General features: G+C 48.0%; 1 protein-coding gene across 1 annotated transcript; it reads left to right on the forward strand.

The window, feature by feature from the left end:
- The first annotated feature begins 255 nt into the window (after positions 1–255).
- Positions 256–18,923, forward strand: MTNR1B (melatonin receptor 1B). The gene is made up of 2 exons (XM_068978771.1): positions 256–478; positions 18,016–18,923. Exons 1-2 carry the CDS (start codon positions 256–258, stop codon positions 18,921–18,923), a joined length of 1,131 nt encoding a protein of 376 aa, XP_068834872.1.
- The last annotated feature ends 224 nt before the right edge of the window (positions 18,924–19,147 follow it).

Consider the following 19,147-nt stretch of genomic DNA (forward strand, 5'->3'; position numbering starts at 1 on the left):
CCGGGCGGCGCGCCGTCGCACCTGCTCCTGAGCGAGCCAAGCGGAGACGCGCTTCTTTCAGCAGCGCCTGCACCCCAAATGCTCCTCTCAGTCCTACGTTTTCCTCCGCCCCCTGCCCACGCTTAATTAATCATCTCGTCCAGGTGCCTCGGCACTGGCCTCCTCGCTGGTGCGCGGGGCTGGGCAGGGAAAGGGGCGCCCCGCCTGCGGAGAGACTGGGTGCGCCGTGGCTGGCGCGGCGCCGGAGCGTCCGGGATGCCTGAGAACGGCTCCTTCGCCAACTGCTGCGAGGCGGGCGGCCGGGCCGAGAGCCCCCGCTGGACTGGCGCGGGCGGCGCGCGGCCCTCCGGGGCGCCCCGGCCTCCCTGGGTGGCTCCCGCGCTGTCCGCGGTGCTCGTCGTCACCACCGCCGTGGACATCGTGGGCAACCTCCTGGTCATCCTCTCGGTGCTCGGCAACCGCAAGCTCCGGAACGCAGGTGAGCGCTGCGCCCGCCGCCGCGTCGGCCGCTCCCGGGGTCGGGTCTCTGGTCTGACCCTGACCGCGCAGTCGGCCGCCGGGTCTGTCCTCCGCTCCCCGCGCCGCCTTCCCTTCTCTCAACAAGTCCCCCAGGTTTGGTCTTGAACCCAAAATTAGGTTGAGTTTGCTGCCTTTCCCCGACGTGTGGCTCTTGCAAACGCTCCGGGAAGCACCTGGCGCATCAGTGCCGGCCGTAAATCGGGTAAAGTTTTTTCTCGCGCACTTCTTGGCAGAGCAGGGAGCTGTGAAAACAGGAGCGTCTGAAAGTCAAAGCTGTCCAAGGCGCTCCAGTTTTTGCAGATTTGGATGGTGCCCCTCCGTGGCCACAGGAATCTCATCTTCAACACCTCCCTCCCCTGCCAAGCACAGTGGTTCACGCAGCACGTGCTTGGAAAATAATTACTGAGACAATGAGTAAATTAGTGGAAACGCTCTAGAGAGATTTGGTCCGATACTTAGCTCCTCATCTTGGTTCCAAACAAGAGTGCAAAGGCAGCCGTTGACAGCTTCTACTTGGTCGGAATTGCATTGTTTTCAAATAATCCCCATGTTTAATGAAGACAGGGAATTCGTAGGACTAAACGAAGATTAAAATAATAATTTGGCAAAATAGTGTTGCAATCCTATTTCTCCCTTTTGATACACTCATTTCAACTTTCTCATGTGTAGGTGTGCCAGGGAACAAAACCGGAGGGAGGGAGTTTCTGAACTCTGACCCCGAGGGTCGTCAGAGCATGCTGACCATTCTAGCTTTTGAAGAAGCTCAGTGACCCGTTTGTCCATTTGTCGTTTCCCTGTTTGGGCCTTAGGGGCAACTCAAATGTTAGAGTGAATTAAAATGAAAAGATAGCAGAAAACCAATCAGATAACTTAATCATGCTTTTCTAAGGAGGCAGACCATTCAGAAAGGCTATTTCTAGTACATTGTTAAAAACACTTTATGTGACCCAGTGACTCCCAAGCTTTTTTATCTAAAAGAACAAACAGAAATGTGGGCTTCTATCTGTAGTATTGGAAACCACATTTGAAGTAATTGTATGGTGACAGATGGTAACTATTTATAGGGATCATTTTGAAATGTATAGAAGTATTGAATCCCTGTGTTGTGCGCTAGGAACTAACATATTGTTATAGGTTAGTTATACTTCAAAAACAAACTCAGAAAAAGAGGTCAGATTTGTAGAGCCAGAGGCAAGAGTTGAGGGCAGAGGAAACTGGATTAAGGCACTCTAAAGGCACAGACGACCACTTCTAAGATAAATAAGTAGTTGGGATGCAGTGTACACCATGGTAAATATAACTCTGCTGTATGTCACATGACAGTTGTTGAGAGTAAATCCTAAGAGTTCTCATCACAAGGACATTTTTTTTTCTGTTTCTTTTTGCATCTATTTGAGATGATGGATGTTCAATAAACTTATTGTGGTAATCTTTTCATGGTGTATGTAAATCAAATCATCTTGCTTTGCTCCTTAAATATACCGTGCTGGGTCTCAATTACATGTCAGTTAAACTGGAAGGAAAGGAAAAGTTAAACTTTCTAACTCAGTCATTTCAGTAGTGGTGACTTTTGTTATCTGCAGTAACTTTTTCAAGATATTGTTGTGTCCTTGGAATAGAGGCTTATCTTCTAGGAAAGAGCCGGTTAAAATCATTTCTATCATATTGTCTTTTGCAGCAGCCACAAGGATTCATTTCCTGCCCAGGGAAGCAGGGCTTTGCTCCCAAATTAACCAGGTGTTTAGAGGAGCCTTTGTGGGCTTCCTCCCTTGGGCGAGGTGACTGGGGCCGGGTGCTGTTTCCTTTGCCTGAAGGAGGCAAGCTTCTTCTCCCCTCCTCCATCCGCAGGCAGGCTGGCCTCTTCTTCTCTCCTAGTGAAGTTCACAGAGACCTTGTTGCTTTGAGAGTATGGCTGGGGCAGATAATGAGCGTGTTAAAAACACTAGCACTCCCTGCGTTCATCCTTCCTGTGTCTTGGCGAATCTGCTACAGCCCAGCACCAGAAAAAAGAATTTAATACCATATCTGTGCGTTAAAGTGACAGTAGCTCCGGCGTGTCCGACTCTTTGTGACCCTACAGACTATACAGTCTGTGGTATTCTCCAGGCCAGAATACCGGAGTGGGTAGCCGTTCCCTTCAGGGGATCTTCCTATTTCTGACAGTTTCCTGCCCCAGTCACACAACTTAACCAGTTTTTATTTGACCCTTGGCTTTATTGCTAATGGTCATGAAAAATCATTTGGCAGACTGAGATTTCACAAGATGCCCGAACACCTACAGCACTTTGAATAGTTAGCACCCCTTCTACTATTCATTGGCTTCCCTGGTAGCTCAGCTGGTAAAGAATCCACCTGCAGTGTGGGAGACCTGGGTTTGATCCCTGGCTTGGGAATATCATCCCCTAGAGAAGGGAACGGCCACCCATTCCAGTATTCTTGCCTGCAGAATTCCATAGACAGAGGAGCCTGGCAGGTTAGAGTCCGTGCGATCACAAAGAGTCAGACGTCACTGAGCAACTAACATGCACACACGTATATATAATTTATATATAATTTAAAGGAGTCGACACAACTGAGCAACTTTCACTGCTATTCATCAGGTTTTCCTCTTACTGAAGAGTTTGGAGTTACTTTAAGAAACATCTTGGACCTTTCTGTAATTGAGTCTAGTTCTTTAATTCATCCGTATTAAGAAAACAGGGCTGTAATAATGAGAACATGTACATTTACAATAACTCAGGCACACAGCACACATTAAAGTCACAGCCGCATTCTTAGCAGGTGTCATTATCCTCTACTTGACTATTATAAACTCAGTTTCTCTGTCTGGCAGATTCTTATTGTTAATAACAGGGATGTTCCATAGCAGTGTAGATGGTTAGATTGACTGTGCTTTTGTGGGCACGGGGGACTCCCCTGTCTGCGACTTCTGTGCCCATGCCTTGGGCTAACTTTCTCAGAGATGGCGCTGGAGCGTGGCAGACAGGAAGGGAAGGAGGCAGATGCAGAGCACTGCGCCACTTAGAAGGTAAGTCAGGAGTGTGTTTCCCTCCCTGCTGCGCTTCCGAGCCTTACTCCTTGCATGGCGCGGGCGGCGTCTCCACTTCCCCACGTGCTCCCTGGGGACCCTCCGCACCCCAGGCTCTCCCTGAGCGTCTGGGGACTTCTCCCGGTGCCCGCCCCTGCTGTCCGTCCCCTGTCCAGGCCTCGCCAACATCCACCCCTGTATTTTCTGTTTTCCTCTCCTGCTTTTACAGAACCTTCCTCCATCACCTTCCTTCTTTCTCGCTGTGTTTTCAATTTCTCTTTCCCTTTTGCCCCTCTCCCCACCCCCACACACTGGGGATCCTTTGATTAAAAGAAAAAGTAATCTTTCCTTGGTCTTATGTGTCCTTCTAGCTTCATGACTCCTTTCTCCTTTTCGGCAGACGTCTGACTAACGGTTTATATCCATTAATCACTCATTGCTCCCCATTTCCCGCGAGCCCCCTGGGTCTGCCCTCCTGGGAGATGCCCTGTGCTGTGTGCCGCTGGGGGCCACTCCCTCCCGGGACCTTTCATTCCCTCGGCTCTCCTGATGCCAGTTCTTGAACCTCTTTCCTCTCTTCATCTTTGAGACACCCGATCCCTGAGAGTCGTCACTGTTTCCTTTGTTCCCCAAGTCCCCCTGATTTTGGTCTCATAGTATCTCTACATGCCCCAGTTCACACTCTTATCCTCCCCTAAACAAGCCATGTCCCTGGTCCCCAGACAGCTTTCCCTGCCCCTCCGCCCTCCCTGTCACCATGGCCAGACGCACCCCTGCGTCCAGGGACCACTTCCTGCACCTACAGAATGGGGCCCAGCCCCGGCGCCCCTGGTACAAGCCTGCGGGACTCCCCAGGGTCCAGCCCCAGATCTCTGCTCCGGCTCACAGAGATGGGAGCTGCTGCCACCCGCTCCCGGCCTGTGTTCTCTGATGTTCTCTCTTCATCTCAGGAAGCTCCCCTGCCTCTTTTAGGCTAGAGAATATCTCCCTCAAATCCCTTACTACCATGGTGGTAAGTAGTTAAAATCATGAGCTCGGGTTCGATCCCTGGTCAGGGAAGATCCCATATGCTGTAAGGCTCAGCCAAAAAATGGAGGCTCCTTCAGGCTCTAAGAATTGCACACCAGCTGCAGACCTCAAGGTCGCTCAGTTGGTAAAGAATCTGCCTGTAATGCAGGAGACCCAGGTTCGATTCCTGGATCGGGAAGATCCACTGGGGAAGGGAGAGGCTACCCATTCCAGTATTCTTGAGCTCTCCTGGTGGCTCAGTGGGTAAAGAATCTGCCTGCAATGCAGGAGACCTGGGTTCGATCCCTCCGTTGGGAGGATGCCCTGGAGAAGGGAAAGGCTACCCACTCCAGGATTCTGGCCTGGAGAATTCCATGGACTGTATAGTCCCGGGGTCAAAAAGAGTCGGACTCAACTGAGCCACTTTCACTTTCTTTTTGCAGACCTCAAAGTCAAATTTGACTAGGAAAAGGAGTAGGCAACATAGAGGTAGACTGTCTGCTCCCAAGACACTGGCTCAACCCCCTTCCTCAGCCCTCCTGCTGGTTGTTGGCTCTATAGTTAACATCATAAAAGGTGTGGCTACTGTCTCCCCCCATGACCCCGCCCAGTCCACACAGCACTTCCCTTGCAGTACCACTCTGAGTTTTTTCCCTCTCCACAGGACTGAGCAGAGACTTTCTTTCCATTGAGAGCAGAGACTTTTATTCCATTTCTGAAACTTAATCTAGGTCTGCTGAAACAAATTGAAATGGACAAAATAATCAAGAAAGCAGTGAGACAGAAGGTATTAATTTTGCTTCATGAGGTGAGGTATACTCAGCACCACTCACACCATCAGTACGAATCTCAGGGAACTGAATTGCCATGAGCACTAAAAGCCCAAAGTATATCTCATTCTTGTCCTCAAAAGCTGACTGGCACCTTCTCTAGAGTGTAGTGACCCCTGTTGTTCCTCTGTGGCCAGCCGGCTCCCTAAAATTGTGCCCCAGTGACTCCTTGAGGAGTTTGTTTTTTAAATTTTTATTGGTGTATGTTGATGTTGTTCAGTCACTAAGGTGTGTCCGGCTCTTTGTGACCCCATGGACTGCAACACTCCAGGCTTCTCTGTCCTTCACTATCTCCCACAGTGTGTTCAAACCCATGTCCATTGTGTTGGTGATGCCTTCCAACCATCTCATCCTCTGTCGTCCCCTTCTCTCCCGCCTTCAATCTTTCCCAGCATCAAGGTCTTCTCCAACGGGTCTTCCCCAAAGTCAGCTCTTCACATCAGGTGGCCAAAGTATTGGAGTTTCAGCTTCAGCATCAGTCCTTCCAATGAATATTCAGGACTGATTTCTTTTGAAATGGACTGGTTTGATCTCCTTGCAGTCCAAGGGACTCTCAAGAGTCTTCTCCAACTATTTGAGTATAGGTAATTTACAACGTTGTGTTAGTTTCAGGGGGAGAGCAAAGTGAGTCAGTTATACATATACATGCATTAGCTCTTTTTGAGATTCTTTCCCATCCACGCCATTGCAGAGTACTGAGTAGAGTCCCCTGTGCTCTACAGCAGGTTCTTACCAGTTATCTGTTTTATATACAGTAATGTGTATGTGCCTCTTGCCCATTCTGGCTTGAGGCTACTCACTGTAAACCACCTATAAAATGGAGCCTCCTGTCATTACCCTGCACCATCCAGACTGCCAGCCACACAGAAAAGAGCTGAGAGAAACGTGTCCTTACTGTAATGCAGAGATAGTATCCATCAGCTAGCAGAAGGCACCATGGCATCCATGGTTCCTGGCCTACCGGCACAGGGACCCTAGTTTCCCAGGTAATGATCAGGAGCCACTGCCTGACAATGGATTCTTTTTTTTTTTTTGACAATGGATTCTTATTCTGCAGGTGGATTAAGAGGCTGTCGGGGAGGTGTTGTTAGTGAGTGGAGGTATGGCCATACCTAGGGCATTCCTGTAATTTGTAAGGAAGAAGGATGTGGAATATCTGACATTGGGATTACCCAGAAAGACGTGGAGTGCTTGCTGAATACCCAGGTCCTTGTCTGGAATGCACTCTGTTGCTTGGATGCCCAGCAGTCAGGGTCTGCATCATCTCTCACCCAGAACCACTGGCTGCACTGCAGACTTCCTGGGGGGAATTTCAGCCTGGCCCTGTTGGCATCCCCAGTTAGATTAGAGCAGATCCTGAATTGAGGAGGTAAATGCTGATTTATTTACACATCACAGGCTGACCCTGAGGTAAAGCTTCTGAAGGGCCTGGAGGAAATGTTTAATGGGCCCACAGCCCCCGCCATCCAGGCGTTACCAGGTAAGTGGCCCTGCCTCAGCCAGGCTTTATCCACCATCAAGCTCTCCTGGAGACATCCCTTGGTGGCAAGCATCTTCTGAGCTGCTGAGCCTTCAGGCTTTGGAGGGCTTCTTATCAGCTGAAAACCAAACTGTGCTTCATTAGACTCCTTCTCTGATGTTGCCTGAGCCTTCCAACTTCACATTTTAGCTCTAAGTATTTTCTCTTTACTGAGAAAAAATAGAAGCATTTTAAATCTCTTAATTATGTCTTTTAGCCAAATAGCCAGAAAGCTCATAATCCTTGTTAATTGCCCCCTTGGAGTCCTCAGTATCCCCAAGTGTGAACATTTTCATGTTAGACTGCCTTTTTTTGCTCCCCACAAAGTTTGGTGTCTGTATTTAGCATGATATGCTGCAAAACTCAGAAAATCCTGTGCCCTATTATGTCTTACAGTTTAAGATACTGATGGCTGAAAGAGGAAAACTTAGGGTGTTAAGTCCCGGTTCTGAGGGAGTTTACACTTTAGAAGCAATGTCCTAACTTCACCATTCTCATGCTATAGGACTTCTCACATCTTATCTCCCAGGGAGCCTAGTCCAGCATTATGAGCCAACATTCTTGTTCTTTGTAATAATAATATCAAGTTGTCATAATTTTATGTAATTATAATAATATATGACTGATAATATAAATAATAATGCAGGTGATAATAATATTAAAATACCAATAATAGGTAATAGCTAAGATTGTTAGACTAAGACTAAGGCTAAGACTGTGAAGAGGGCTGAACGCTGAAGAATTGATGCTTTTGAACTGTGGTGTTGGAGAAGACTCTTAAGAGTCCCTTGGACTGCCAGGAGATCCAACCAGTCCATTCTGAAGGAGATCAACCTTGGGATTTCTTTGGAAGGAATGATGCTAAAGCTGAAACTCCAGTACTTTGGCCCCCTCATGCAAAGTGTTGACTCATTGGAAAAGACTCTGATGCTGGGAGGGATTGGGGCCAGGAGAAGAAGGGGACGACCGAGGATGAGATGGCTGGATGGCATCACCGACTAGATGGAGTTGAGTCTGGGTGAACTCCGGGAGTTGATGATGGACAGGGAGGTTTGGCATGCTGCGATTCATGGGGTCGCAAAGAGTCGGACACGACTGAGCAACTGAACTGAACTGAAGATTGTTATACATAGGCTTAGCAGATGGAAACTATTATATATAGAATGGATAAACAACAAGGCCTCCCTGTGTAACATGGAGAATTATGTTCAATATCCTAAGATTAAACCATAATGAAAAGGAATATAAGAAAAGTAGGTGTATACATGTATAACTGAATCACTTTGCTGTAGAGCAGAAATCAACACAATGTTGTAAATCAGCACATCACTGAAAATTAAAAAAAAAAGACTATTATGTGCTTATTATGTGTCAGATAGAAGCCTCTCTCATTTAAAAGAGAGAAAAAGAAAAAAATCTTACACAGTCTCTCTATCAAAGGATAGCCCTTTCCAAACACCAGTTCGTTTCCCTCCTCTTGAAGGCAAAGCAGATTAGGAGGGTGGCCTCCAGTGCAGAAGCGTGTTCTCCAGCACTCACCAGGCTCGCCCTTGCTCACCCTGCTGGTCTCCTAGCTGGCAGCTGAGAGGGCACTGTTTTGCACTTTCTCACTCTTGTGATGACCAGAAACTCCACACCATTAATCCCTTTGACGTTTCTTTATCCTGATTTCCTCTTGTTTCTCTTCTTGTTTTTTTTTTTTTTTAATTCCTCCCCTCTTTGTTCACATATTCTAGGTGCTAATGTGAAAAAAAATTGAGTCAGTTAGTGTGAGTGCATATTGTAAACATTAATGTGCTATACCGATTGTTTTCTTGTGGTTATGTGTGTTAGTGGTTCAGTCACATCAGGCTGTTTGTGACCCCATGGACCCCCCTCCCTCCCTGGGATTCTCCAGGCAAGCATACTGGAGTGGGTTGCCATTCCCTTCTCCAGGGGATCTTCCCAACTCAGGAACTGAACCCAGGTCTCCTACATTGTAGGCAGATTCTTTACCATCTGAGCCACCAGTTCAGTTCAGTCCACTTCAGTCACTCAGTTGTGTCCAACTCTTTGCGACCCCATGAATCGAGGCACGCCAGGCCTCCCTGTCCATCACCAACTCCCGGAGTTCACTCAGACTCACGTCCATTGAGTCCATGATGCCATCCAGCCATCTTATCCTCTGTTGTCCCCTTCTACTCCTGCTTCCAATCCCTCCCAGCATCAGAGTCTTTTCCAATGCTTCAGCTTTAGCATCATTCCTTCCAAAGAAATCCCAGGGTAGATCTCCTTCAGAATGGACTGGTTGGATCTCCTTGCAGTCCGAGGGCCTCTCAAGAGTCTTCTCCAACACCACAGTTCAAAAGCATCAATTCTTTGGCGCTCAGCTTTCTTCACAGTCCAACTCTCACATCCATACATGACCACAGAAAAATCCATAGCCTTGACTAGATGGACCTTAGTCGGCAAAGTAATGTCTCTGCTTTTGAATATGCTCTCTAGGTTGGTCATAACTTTTCTTCCAAGGAGTAAGCGTCCTTTAATTTCATGGCTGCAGTCACCATCTGCAGTGATTTTGGAGCCCCCCAAAATAAAGTCTGACACTGTTTCTACTGTTTCCCCATCTATTTCCCATGAAGTGATGGGACTGGATGCCATGATCTTCACTTTCTGAATGTTGAGCTTTAAACCAACTTGTTTACTCTCCTCTTTCACTTCGATCAAGAGGCTTTTGAGTTCCTCTTCACTTTCTGCCATAAGGGTGGTGTCATCTGCATATCTGAGGTTATTGATATTTCCCCCGGCAATCTTGATTCTAACTTGTGTTTCTTCCACTCCAGCGTTTCTCATGATGTACTCTGCATGGAAGTTAAATAAGCAGGGTGACAATATACAGCCTTGACGTACTCCTTTTCCTATTTGGAACCAGTCTGTTATTCCATGTCCAGTTCTAACTGTTGCTTCCTGGCCAGCATATAGGTTTCTCAAGAGGCAGGTCAGGTGGTCTGGTATTCCCATCTCTTTCAGAATTTTCCACAGTTTATTGTGATCCACACAGTCAAAGACTTCGGCATAGTCAATAAAGCAGAAATAGATGTTTTTCTGGAACTCTCTTGCTTTTTCCATGATCCAGTGGATGTTGGCAATTTGATCTCTGGTTCCTCTGCCTTTTCTAAAACCAGCTTGAACATCAGGGAGTTCACGATTCACGTATTGCTGAAGCCTGGCTTGGAGAATTTTGAGCATTACTTGACTAGCATGTGAGATGAGTGCAATTGTGTGGTAGTTTGAGCATTCTTTGGCATTGCCTTTCTTTGGAATTGGAATGAAAGCTGACCTTTTCCAGTCCTGTGGCCACTGCTGAGTTTTCCAAATGTGCTGGCATATTGAGTGCAGCACTTTCACAGCATCATCTTTCAGGATTTGAAACAGCTCAACTGGAATTCCATCACCTCCACTAGCTTTGTTCATAGTGATGCTTTCTAAGGCCCACTTGACTTCACATTCCAAGATGTCTGGCTCTAGATGAGTGATCACACCATTGTGATTATCCGGGTTGTGAAGATCTTTTTTGTACAGTTCTTCTGTGTATTCTTGCCACCTCTTCTTAATATCTTCTGCTTCTGTTAGGTCCATACCATTTCTGTCCTTTATCGAGCCCATCTTTGCATGAAATGTTCCCTCAGTATCTCTAATTTTCTTGAAGAGATCTCTAGTCTTTCCCATTCTGTTCTTTTCCTCTATTCCTTTGCATTGATCGCTGAAGAAGGCTTTCTTATCTCTTCCTGCTATTCTTTGGAACTCTGCATTCAGATGCTTATATCTTTCCTTTTCTCCTTTGCTTTTTGCCTCTCTTCTTTTCACAGCTATTTGTAAGGCCTCCTCAGACAGCCATATTGCTTTTTTGCATTTCTTTTCCATGGGGATGCTCTTGATCCCTGTCTCCTGTACAATGTCACGAACCTCCATCCATAGTTCATCAGGCACTCTATCTATCAGATCTAGGCCCTTAAATCTATTTCTCACTTCCAGTGTATAATCATAAGGGATTTGATTTAGGTCATACCTGAATGGTCTAGCGGTTTTCCCTGCTTTCTTCAATTTAAGTCTGAATTTGGTAATAAGGAGTTCATGATCTGAGCCACAGTAAGCTCCTGGTCTTGTTTTTGTTGAGTGTATAGAGCTTCTCCATCTTTGGATGCAAAGAATATAATCAATCTGATTTTGGTGTTGACCATCTGGTGATGTCTATGTTAGAGTCTTCTCTTGTGTTGTTGGAAGAGGGAGTTTGCTATGACCAGTGCATTTTCTTGGCAAAACTCTAATAGTCTTTGCCCTGCTTCATTCCACATTCCAAGGCCAAATTTGTCTGTTACTCCAGGTGTTTCTTGACTTCCTACTTTTGCATTCCAGTCCCATATAATGAAAAAGACATCCTTTTTGGGTGTTAATTCTAAAAGGTCTTGTAGGTCTTCACAAAACCATTCAACTTCAGTTTCTTCAGTGTTACTGGTTGGGGCATAAACTTGGATAACTGTGATATTGAATGGTTTGCCTTGGACATGAACAGAGATCATTCTGTTGTTTTTGAGATTGCATCCAGGTACTGCATTTCGGACTCTTTTGTTGACCATGATGGCTACTCCATTTCTTCTGAGGGATTCCTGCCCGCAGTAGTAGATATAATGGTCGTCTGAGTCAAATTCACCCATTCCAGTCCATTTTAGTTCGCTGATTCCTAGAATGACAACGTTCACCCTTGCCTTCTCTTGTTTGACCACTTCCAATTTGCCTTGATTCATGGACCTGACCTTCCAGGTTCCTATGCAATGTTTCTCTTTACAGCATCGGATCTTGCTTCTATCACCAATCACATCCACAGCTGGGTATTGTTTTGACTTTTGCTCCATCCCTTCATTCTTTCTGGAGTTATTTCTCCACTGATCTCCAGTAGCATATTGGGCACCTAATGACCTGAGTAGTTCCTCTTTTGGTATCCTATCATTTTTCCTTTTCATACTGTTCATGGGGTTCTCAAGGCAAGAATACTGAAGTGGCTTGCCATTCCCTTCCCCAGTGGACCACATTCTGTCAGACCTCTCCACCATGACCCATCCATCTTGGGTTGCCCCGCAGGCATGGGTGGGTTTCATTGAGTTAGACAAGGCTGTGATCCTAGTGTGATTAGATTGACTAGTTTTCTGTGAGTATGGTTTCAGTGTGTCTGCCCTCTGATGCCCTCTTGCAACACCTACCATCTTACTTGGATTTCTCTTACCTTGGGCTTGGGGTATCTCTTCATGGCTGCTCCAGCAAACACAGCTGCTGCTCCTTACCTTGGATGAGGGGTATCTCCTTACCACCACCGTTCCTGACCTTCAACGTGGGATAGCTCCTCTAGGCTCTCCTGGGCCCGCGCAGCCACCGCTTCTTGGGTTGCTCCTCCCTGCTGCCGGCCCTGGCCTTGAGCTTGGGTGGCTCCTCCCAGCTGCCACCCCTTGCCTCGGGTTCAGGGTAGCTCCTCAAGGTCACTGCCCCTGGCCTTGGGTGCAAGGTGGCTTCTCTGGGCCACCCCTGACTTCGGACGCAGGGTGTCTCCTCCCGGCCGCCACTGGCCTTTGACACAGGATAGCTCCTCTCGGCCATTCCTGCACCATCGCAGCCTGGCACTCTAGGCTGCTGCCCTTGACCTCGGAAGTGCGGTAGCTCCTCTCGGCCGTGCTTAGTGCGCTGGCTCGCAGCTGCCTGGGAGCCACCAGGAAGCCTTCTTGTTATAACCAAGTCTAATTAAAGTATAAAATGCTTCCATAAGAGTTTCCAAGCAATGCTTTGATGGTTATAAGATTTTGTGGTAAGCATCTTATAGAGCTTCCCAGGTGGCCGAGTGGTAAAGAATCCACCTGCCAAGCAGGAGACGCAGGTTTGATCCTGATCCCTGGGTTAGGAAGATCCCCTGAAGAAGGAAATGGCAACCCACTCCAGTATTCTTGCCTGGAGAATTCCATGGACAGAGGAGGCTGGTGGGCTACAGTCCATGGGGTCACAAAGAGTCAGATATGACTGTGCCACTGAGCACAGCAAAGCAATAATCACTTTAGTGACTAAGTTGATGCTTGTGCTCTTAAATATATTTTTAAGTGGTTAAAATATCTCCATCTTATTTTTGCATATGCTATTTGCTTGCTAAGTGTAAGTTAAAATTATGTTAGATTTCAACTGAGCCCTTGTATGGTTTACCCACACGATCCAGGGTTTTCATAATTTAATTTTGGAAGAAAACAATGTCCACCCTCAAAGAATTTGGGGATTAATTAGGAACTCTGTTTGTTGTTCAGTCTCTAAGTTGTGTCTGACTGTTTTTTTTTTGACCCCATGGACTGTAGCCTGCCAGGCTTCTCTGTCCATGGGATTTTCCCAGGAAAGAATACTAGAGTGGGTTGCCATGCCCTCTTTGAGGGGATCTTCCCAGCCCAGGGATGGAACTTGGGTGTCCTTCACAAAAGGCAGATTCTGTAACACTGACCCACCAGGGAAGCCCAATTAGGAGCTTATGTTAATATGAAAGGACATTGTTTTAGTATTTGTGAAGAAGTCACATTTTTAATAAATTACCTACTCAGTTATTTCAAATGCCTATCCCTGAATATAACTAATAAGAATATCTCACATTTGTTTGAAGATTATTAATAATAATAATTTCTTAAGTCCTTTCCCATGCAAGATCCCATTTGAGGTAAATAGCCATCCTGAGATGGAGGCAGGCCTGTAAGAAGGGCCTTTGTGATTTGTAGCTGATCCCTTGGCTGGTCGTGCGTGACCAGCCTCATCCCCACCCCACTGGCCACTGCCCTCAGCCCCAGGATGACTGGATTCTTCCCCAGTGTTCTCACCTCCTCATGCTGGTCTCCTGCCCAGCTCTCCCTACACAAAAAGGCAGTTTCTGTGTCTCTTTCCCCAACAGCACTGTGGGCATCTCAGTGGCAGGGGCATGTCTTTCAGCCATCACTGTGCCCTACCCAAGCATGATAGGTGCTCAGTGGACATAGCACACATTTTTGAGTAAGTGAGAGATGGAGGAAGACCTCAAGGCATGGGAAGTTTAACCTTGTTGGAAAGGATTACAGAGATGATAGTGTTAACTTCCCCATCATAACACTCACAGTGTCTCACTAAAAACTGTATTTCATTAATTTACCTGGCTGCACGGGGTCTTAGTTGCAGCACGCCTCCTGTCTTCATTGAGGCATGGGGGTTCATTAGTTGCTGCACGCAGGATTTTTTTATTTATAGCATGCAAGATCTAGTTCCCTGACCAGGATCAAACCTGGCCGCTCTGCATGGTGACCACTAGATCACCAGGGAAGTCCCATTACATCTCACTTTCATTTCATTGTCCCCTGTATGAGACCATGAGGTTTGTAAGAGGAGAAGATGCGTCGTTCTTGCTTACCCCATACCCTCAGCCCCAGCGTAGTCAGAGCATCCGGCTGAGCCACCAGGGAAGCCCACAGTCAGAGCCAGTACCCAGTAAATACTCAGCAGTATTTGTGGAGCAAATGAGTCCACAACTATCTATTTCTGCATTGCTACTTTTAGCTCAAAGAGCAGAGACAATTTAAAACCAACACATTCTTCTTAGAAAATAGAGTGGGCACAGGAAAGAGGGATGCAGAATTCTTATGAAGACCAGATAGCTCAACATCTGCTGGCTCTCTTCCAGATTAACACATCCCCACTGAGGACTAGATTTCCTGAAAAAGGAAAAGTAGGCCGAGAGGGAGGGGACCGTGGTGGCTGTGTATGTGGAAGGATGTGCTTTGTGTATGAATACTGGAAGGAGTTCCATCCATATTAATACAAAACCGTGTTGTGAAGGTCTGTCTCCACTAACATGCCCTGTCTGATGGAGGTGGATGGAAATAAGTCACGCCAAGGCTTGTGAGATAAATGCTCGTTAGAGGCCTGTGCCCGGGGTGATGAGCAGCACTGTGTGTCCTGCTCGATTTCTCACCTGTCTGTAGAAAATGGGACTGGAGAACTAAGCCTCCCCTTGACTCTCCTCTAGACAGGGCCTGGCTTCTTAGAGATGGGAAACACGGCAAGAATTTTATTCCTCTAATTTGGAATTTTGTCAAGAAAGTCTGGAGACGATGGGATGTCTGGGCAGATGGATCTACAGCAGGAACTGGTTGATTTCAGCCTTTTAGGAACAGCCAGAGTAATGGGGAAGAGTAATTGAATCACTTTCCACGTGGAGCCGAATGTGTTCTACCCACTGTTTACAGGCTGTTTGCTGCCTCTGGGGCGTTATTCCGGGCTGGGCCAGGTTAACACCACACAGCTTGACTTGCTTCCTGAGAAACAGCAGGCTGAGCCGCACCTGCTCCCAGCCACTCGAGCCTTTGTCCGCCCGTGCTTGCAAGGGCTGGAAGCTCCTTTGCCACCCTGCCAGGAGGCCGTGGGCCCTGCGGAGGCCAGCATCCCCACGTTGGAAAGAAGGGATTTTTGTCACAGAAATAGCCATGCACGTGTGTCTGAGGAGGGGAAAAGAGGGCTCCAAAAATAAAGAACTGAACTGACAAAGCAGTCGTCACAGAGAGAAGAAGTTCAAGGACTTGGTCAAGTTAAAAAGTAACAGCACTGAGATTACCCCAGGTCACTCCAACTTCCAGTGCCCACTTCCAGATGTCGAAACAACAATTAATTTCTTTTTTGTGTGTGTTCCACAATGGCGGCGTCAGTTTACATTCCCATCAACAGTGTATTAAGGTTCTGTTCCCTTTTCGCTACATCCTCACCAACATTTGTTATTTGTGGTTTTTTTGGTCATAGCCATTCTGATCAGTGTCAGGTGATATCTTACTGTGGTTCTAATTTGCATTTCTCTGATGATTAGTGATGCTGAACATCTTTTCATAAGCCTGTTGGCCATCTGTGTGTCTTCTCTGAAAAAACATCTATTTAGGTCTTCCGCTCATTTTTTGATCAGTTTATTTGTTTTTTTTTTTTTTTATATTGAGTTTATGAGCTATTTGCATTTTGGATATTAACCCCTTATTGGACATACCATTTGCAAATAGTTTCTCACATTCAATAGACTGTCCATATGATCCATCAGTTCCACTGCTGGTTATATGTCTGAAAGAAAAAGAAAATACTAATTCAAAAAAATACATATGCACCCCAATGTTCATAGCAGCATTATTTGCAATTATCAAGGTGTGGAGGCAATCGACAGATGACTGGATAAAGAAGATGCGGGGTATACACATACACAGTGGAATCTTACTCAGCCGTAACAATGAGTGAAGTTTTGCCACGTGCAACCACTTGGATGGAACTGGATGCCATTCGACTTGGTAGAATAAGTCAGACAGAGAATGACAAACATTGCGTGTTTCCATTTCTATGTAGAATCTAAAAATAGAACAAATAGTGACTATAACAAAAAGAAGCAGGGTCACAGATACAGAGGCAAACTCGTGGTTATCCGTGGGGTGAAGGTACGGGGGAGGGGCAGCATAGCAATAAGGGATTCAGAGAGAAAAATACTATGTGCAAAATAAACTTTAAGAATTGCACAGGGAATACAGATAATATTGTATAATAACCTTAAATGGAGTATAATCTATAAAAATACTGAATCACTATGTTGTACGCCTGAAACTAATACAATATTGTAAATCAACTATAATTATTCCTGAGTCATCTGACAACAAATTTGAAAGAGGTAATCCCTCACTCTCTGAGACCAAGTAAGGTCTAAGTAGTAGAGTCAGATGGGCTTCTCAAGTCAGATGTAAAGAACCTGCCTGCCGGTGCAGGAGACATGAGACACTGGTTCAGTCCCTGAGTCAGGAAGATCCCCTGGGGGAGGGCATGGCAACCCTCCAGAATTCCAGAATTCTTGCCTGGAATCCCATGGACAAAGGAGCCTGGTGGGATACAGTCCATGGGGTCACACAGAGTCGGACATGACTGAGGCGACTTCGCATGCATATATGCACAGAGGAATCAGAAACTGAAATCTACCAGTGGAGACAGAACATGGCTGAGAATTAAACGAAAAAGCAGGAGATTCCCCCACATCCCAAGCAGGTCCTGAGATGTGCCCTTCTTGCCTGTAGTTCCAGCATGAAATAATTTGAGGGGGAGTTTCTCCCATTAACTAAACAGAGTCCTGAAATAGTAGAATAGGAAGGACTCTCACAGTTTACCCTAAGGCAGGGTTCTCCTCCACCATCCAACCTGTATTTGAAAGTCTCAAGAGACAGGGAAGCTCACTGCTTGGAAAGCACTTCCACATGTCCAAATGAGCTCCTTTCTATTCAGTTACACCCTGTTTCCTTCAGACCCTTCGCTGGGGGCTCAGATGGTAAACAGTCTGCCTGCGATGCAGGCGACCTAGGTTTGATTCCTGGGTCAGGAAAATCCCCTGGAGCAGGGCTTGGCAACCCACTCCAGTATCCTTGCCTGGAGAATTCCATGTTCAGAGGAGCCTGGAGGGCTACTGGTCCGTGGGGTCGCAGAGAGTCAGACAACTGAGTGACTAACACTTTTCCCTTAGATCCTAACTTAGCTCTGGACTCAGGAACAGTTGGGTCCTGAGAACTCCCAGGGAACTAACAAATGTCGTTTCAGTTGTTTCTGAGTGAGGTGACCTCAAGCATCTGAGGCTAAAACAGACATTTTAAGACACCTGCTTGTGGCTCTCCCAGCTTCCCTAGGAGTCTTCTCTGAGGTGGGGTGACAATGTGTATCTGGACAGGGAGGACTTTCTCTACCTTGTAGGTCTGTCTGTAGCTACAGGTATAGAATCTGCTTTCCTGAGGGTCTAACTTGGGGGCACTCCCAACTGAGTGGCTCTGAGCCCCCGTTTCCCAAACGCCCTTGGGATCAGACCTGGCTCTTCTGATTGCTGTGCCTTTTGGGTCCTTTCCATCGGCCAGGTGCTTTGAACCCTTGAGGTGGTCACTGCAGCCTCTGCAGGGGGCCCCCAGATGCATGGTGATGGTGGCACATCGGTGTCCTGGGAGAGTCCCTCCTGGGAGGGACAGAAGCTAGAATATTCTAGAGGATGGAGATCGCAAGGTCTCCTCCTGACTCTCTCTGCCTGTTTCCCGCTCCAGGTAACCTGTTGTTGGTGAGTCTGGCGTTCGCTGACCTGGCCGTAGCCCTGTACCCCTACCCGCTGACCCTTGTGGCCATCTTCCACGACGGCTGGGCCCTGGGGGAGGCGCACTGCAAGGCCAGCGCCTTCGTGATGGGCCTGAGCGTGGTCGGCTCCGTCTTCAACATCACCGCCATCGCCGTCGACCGCTACTGCTACGTCTGCCGCAGCGTGACCTACCACCGCCTCTGCCGCAGCCGGCACGCCGCCCTCTACGTCGGCCTCGTCTGGCTGCTCACCCTGCTGGTCCTGCTGCCCAACTTCTTCGTGGGGTCCCTGGAGTACGACCCGCGCGTCTACTCGTGCACCTTCGTGCAGACGGCCAGCGCCGGGTACACGGCGGCCGTGGTGCTCGTGCACTTCCTGCTGCCCGTGGCCGTCGTGTGCTTCTGCTACCTGCACATCTGGGTGCTGGTGCTGCGCGCCCGCAGGAAGGTCAAGGCGGAGAGCAAGCCGCGCCCGTGGGCCGGTCGCGTGCGGAGCTTTCTGAGCATGTTCGTGGTCTTTGTGATCTTCGCCATCTGCTGGGCGCCGCTGAACTGCATCGGCCTCGCCGTGGCCATTGACCCCGAAGAAGTGGCTCCCCGGATCCCAGAGGGGTTGTTTGTCTCTAGCTACTTCCTGGCCTATTTCAACAGCTGCCTGAACGCCATCGTCTATGGGCTCCTGAACAAGAACTTCCGCAGGGAATACAAGAGGATCGTCTCTGCCCTCTGGAACCCGCGGCGCTGCCTGCAGAACTCTTCCAAGGGCAGCCAGGCTGAGGGCCCAGGCAGCCAGCCTACCCCCGCTGATAGCGCCCGGGACCCTGTGCAGGCAGATAATCTCCCACCTGATGCCCGGCCGGGCGACGCACTCAGGAAATGATGGGAGAGAATCCACTCCTCAGGGGAGGTCAGCCGCCTGGGCTGTGCCAGCCAGAGGACAGCGTGCGGCTGGGGGCCTTTCACCCTGTGGACGAGAAGCCCCTCAGCACGCTGGGGTCAGGCAGCCAGGGACCCCTGCAGGTCCTGGAGGCCGCGTCCCGGCGAGAACATCAGGCCCAGCCCGCCCACAATCCGGGTGTGTCGGGCCCGGTCCCCCACGGGCGA

The sequence above is a fragment of the Capricornis sumatraensis genome, chromosome 8 (assembly GCF_032405125.1).
Source record: "Capricornis sumatraensis isolate serow.1 chromosome 8, serow.2, whole genome shotgun sequence".
In the NCBI taxonomy this organism is placed as follows: Eukaryota; Metazoa; Chordata; class Mammalia; order Artiodactyla; family Bovidae; genus Capricornis; species Capricornis sumatraensis.

Coding starts and splice junctions, on each gene's coding strand:
- MTNR1B (XM_068978771.1), top strand. CDS start 256: ATGCCTGAGAACGGCTCCTTCGCCAACTGCTGCGAGGCGGGCGGCCGG. Junction 479..18,015: donor CCGCAAGCTCCGGAACGCAG/GTGAGCGCTGCG, acceptor TTCCCGCTCCAG/GTAACCTGTTGTTGGTGAGT.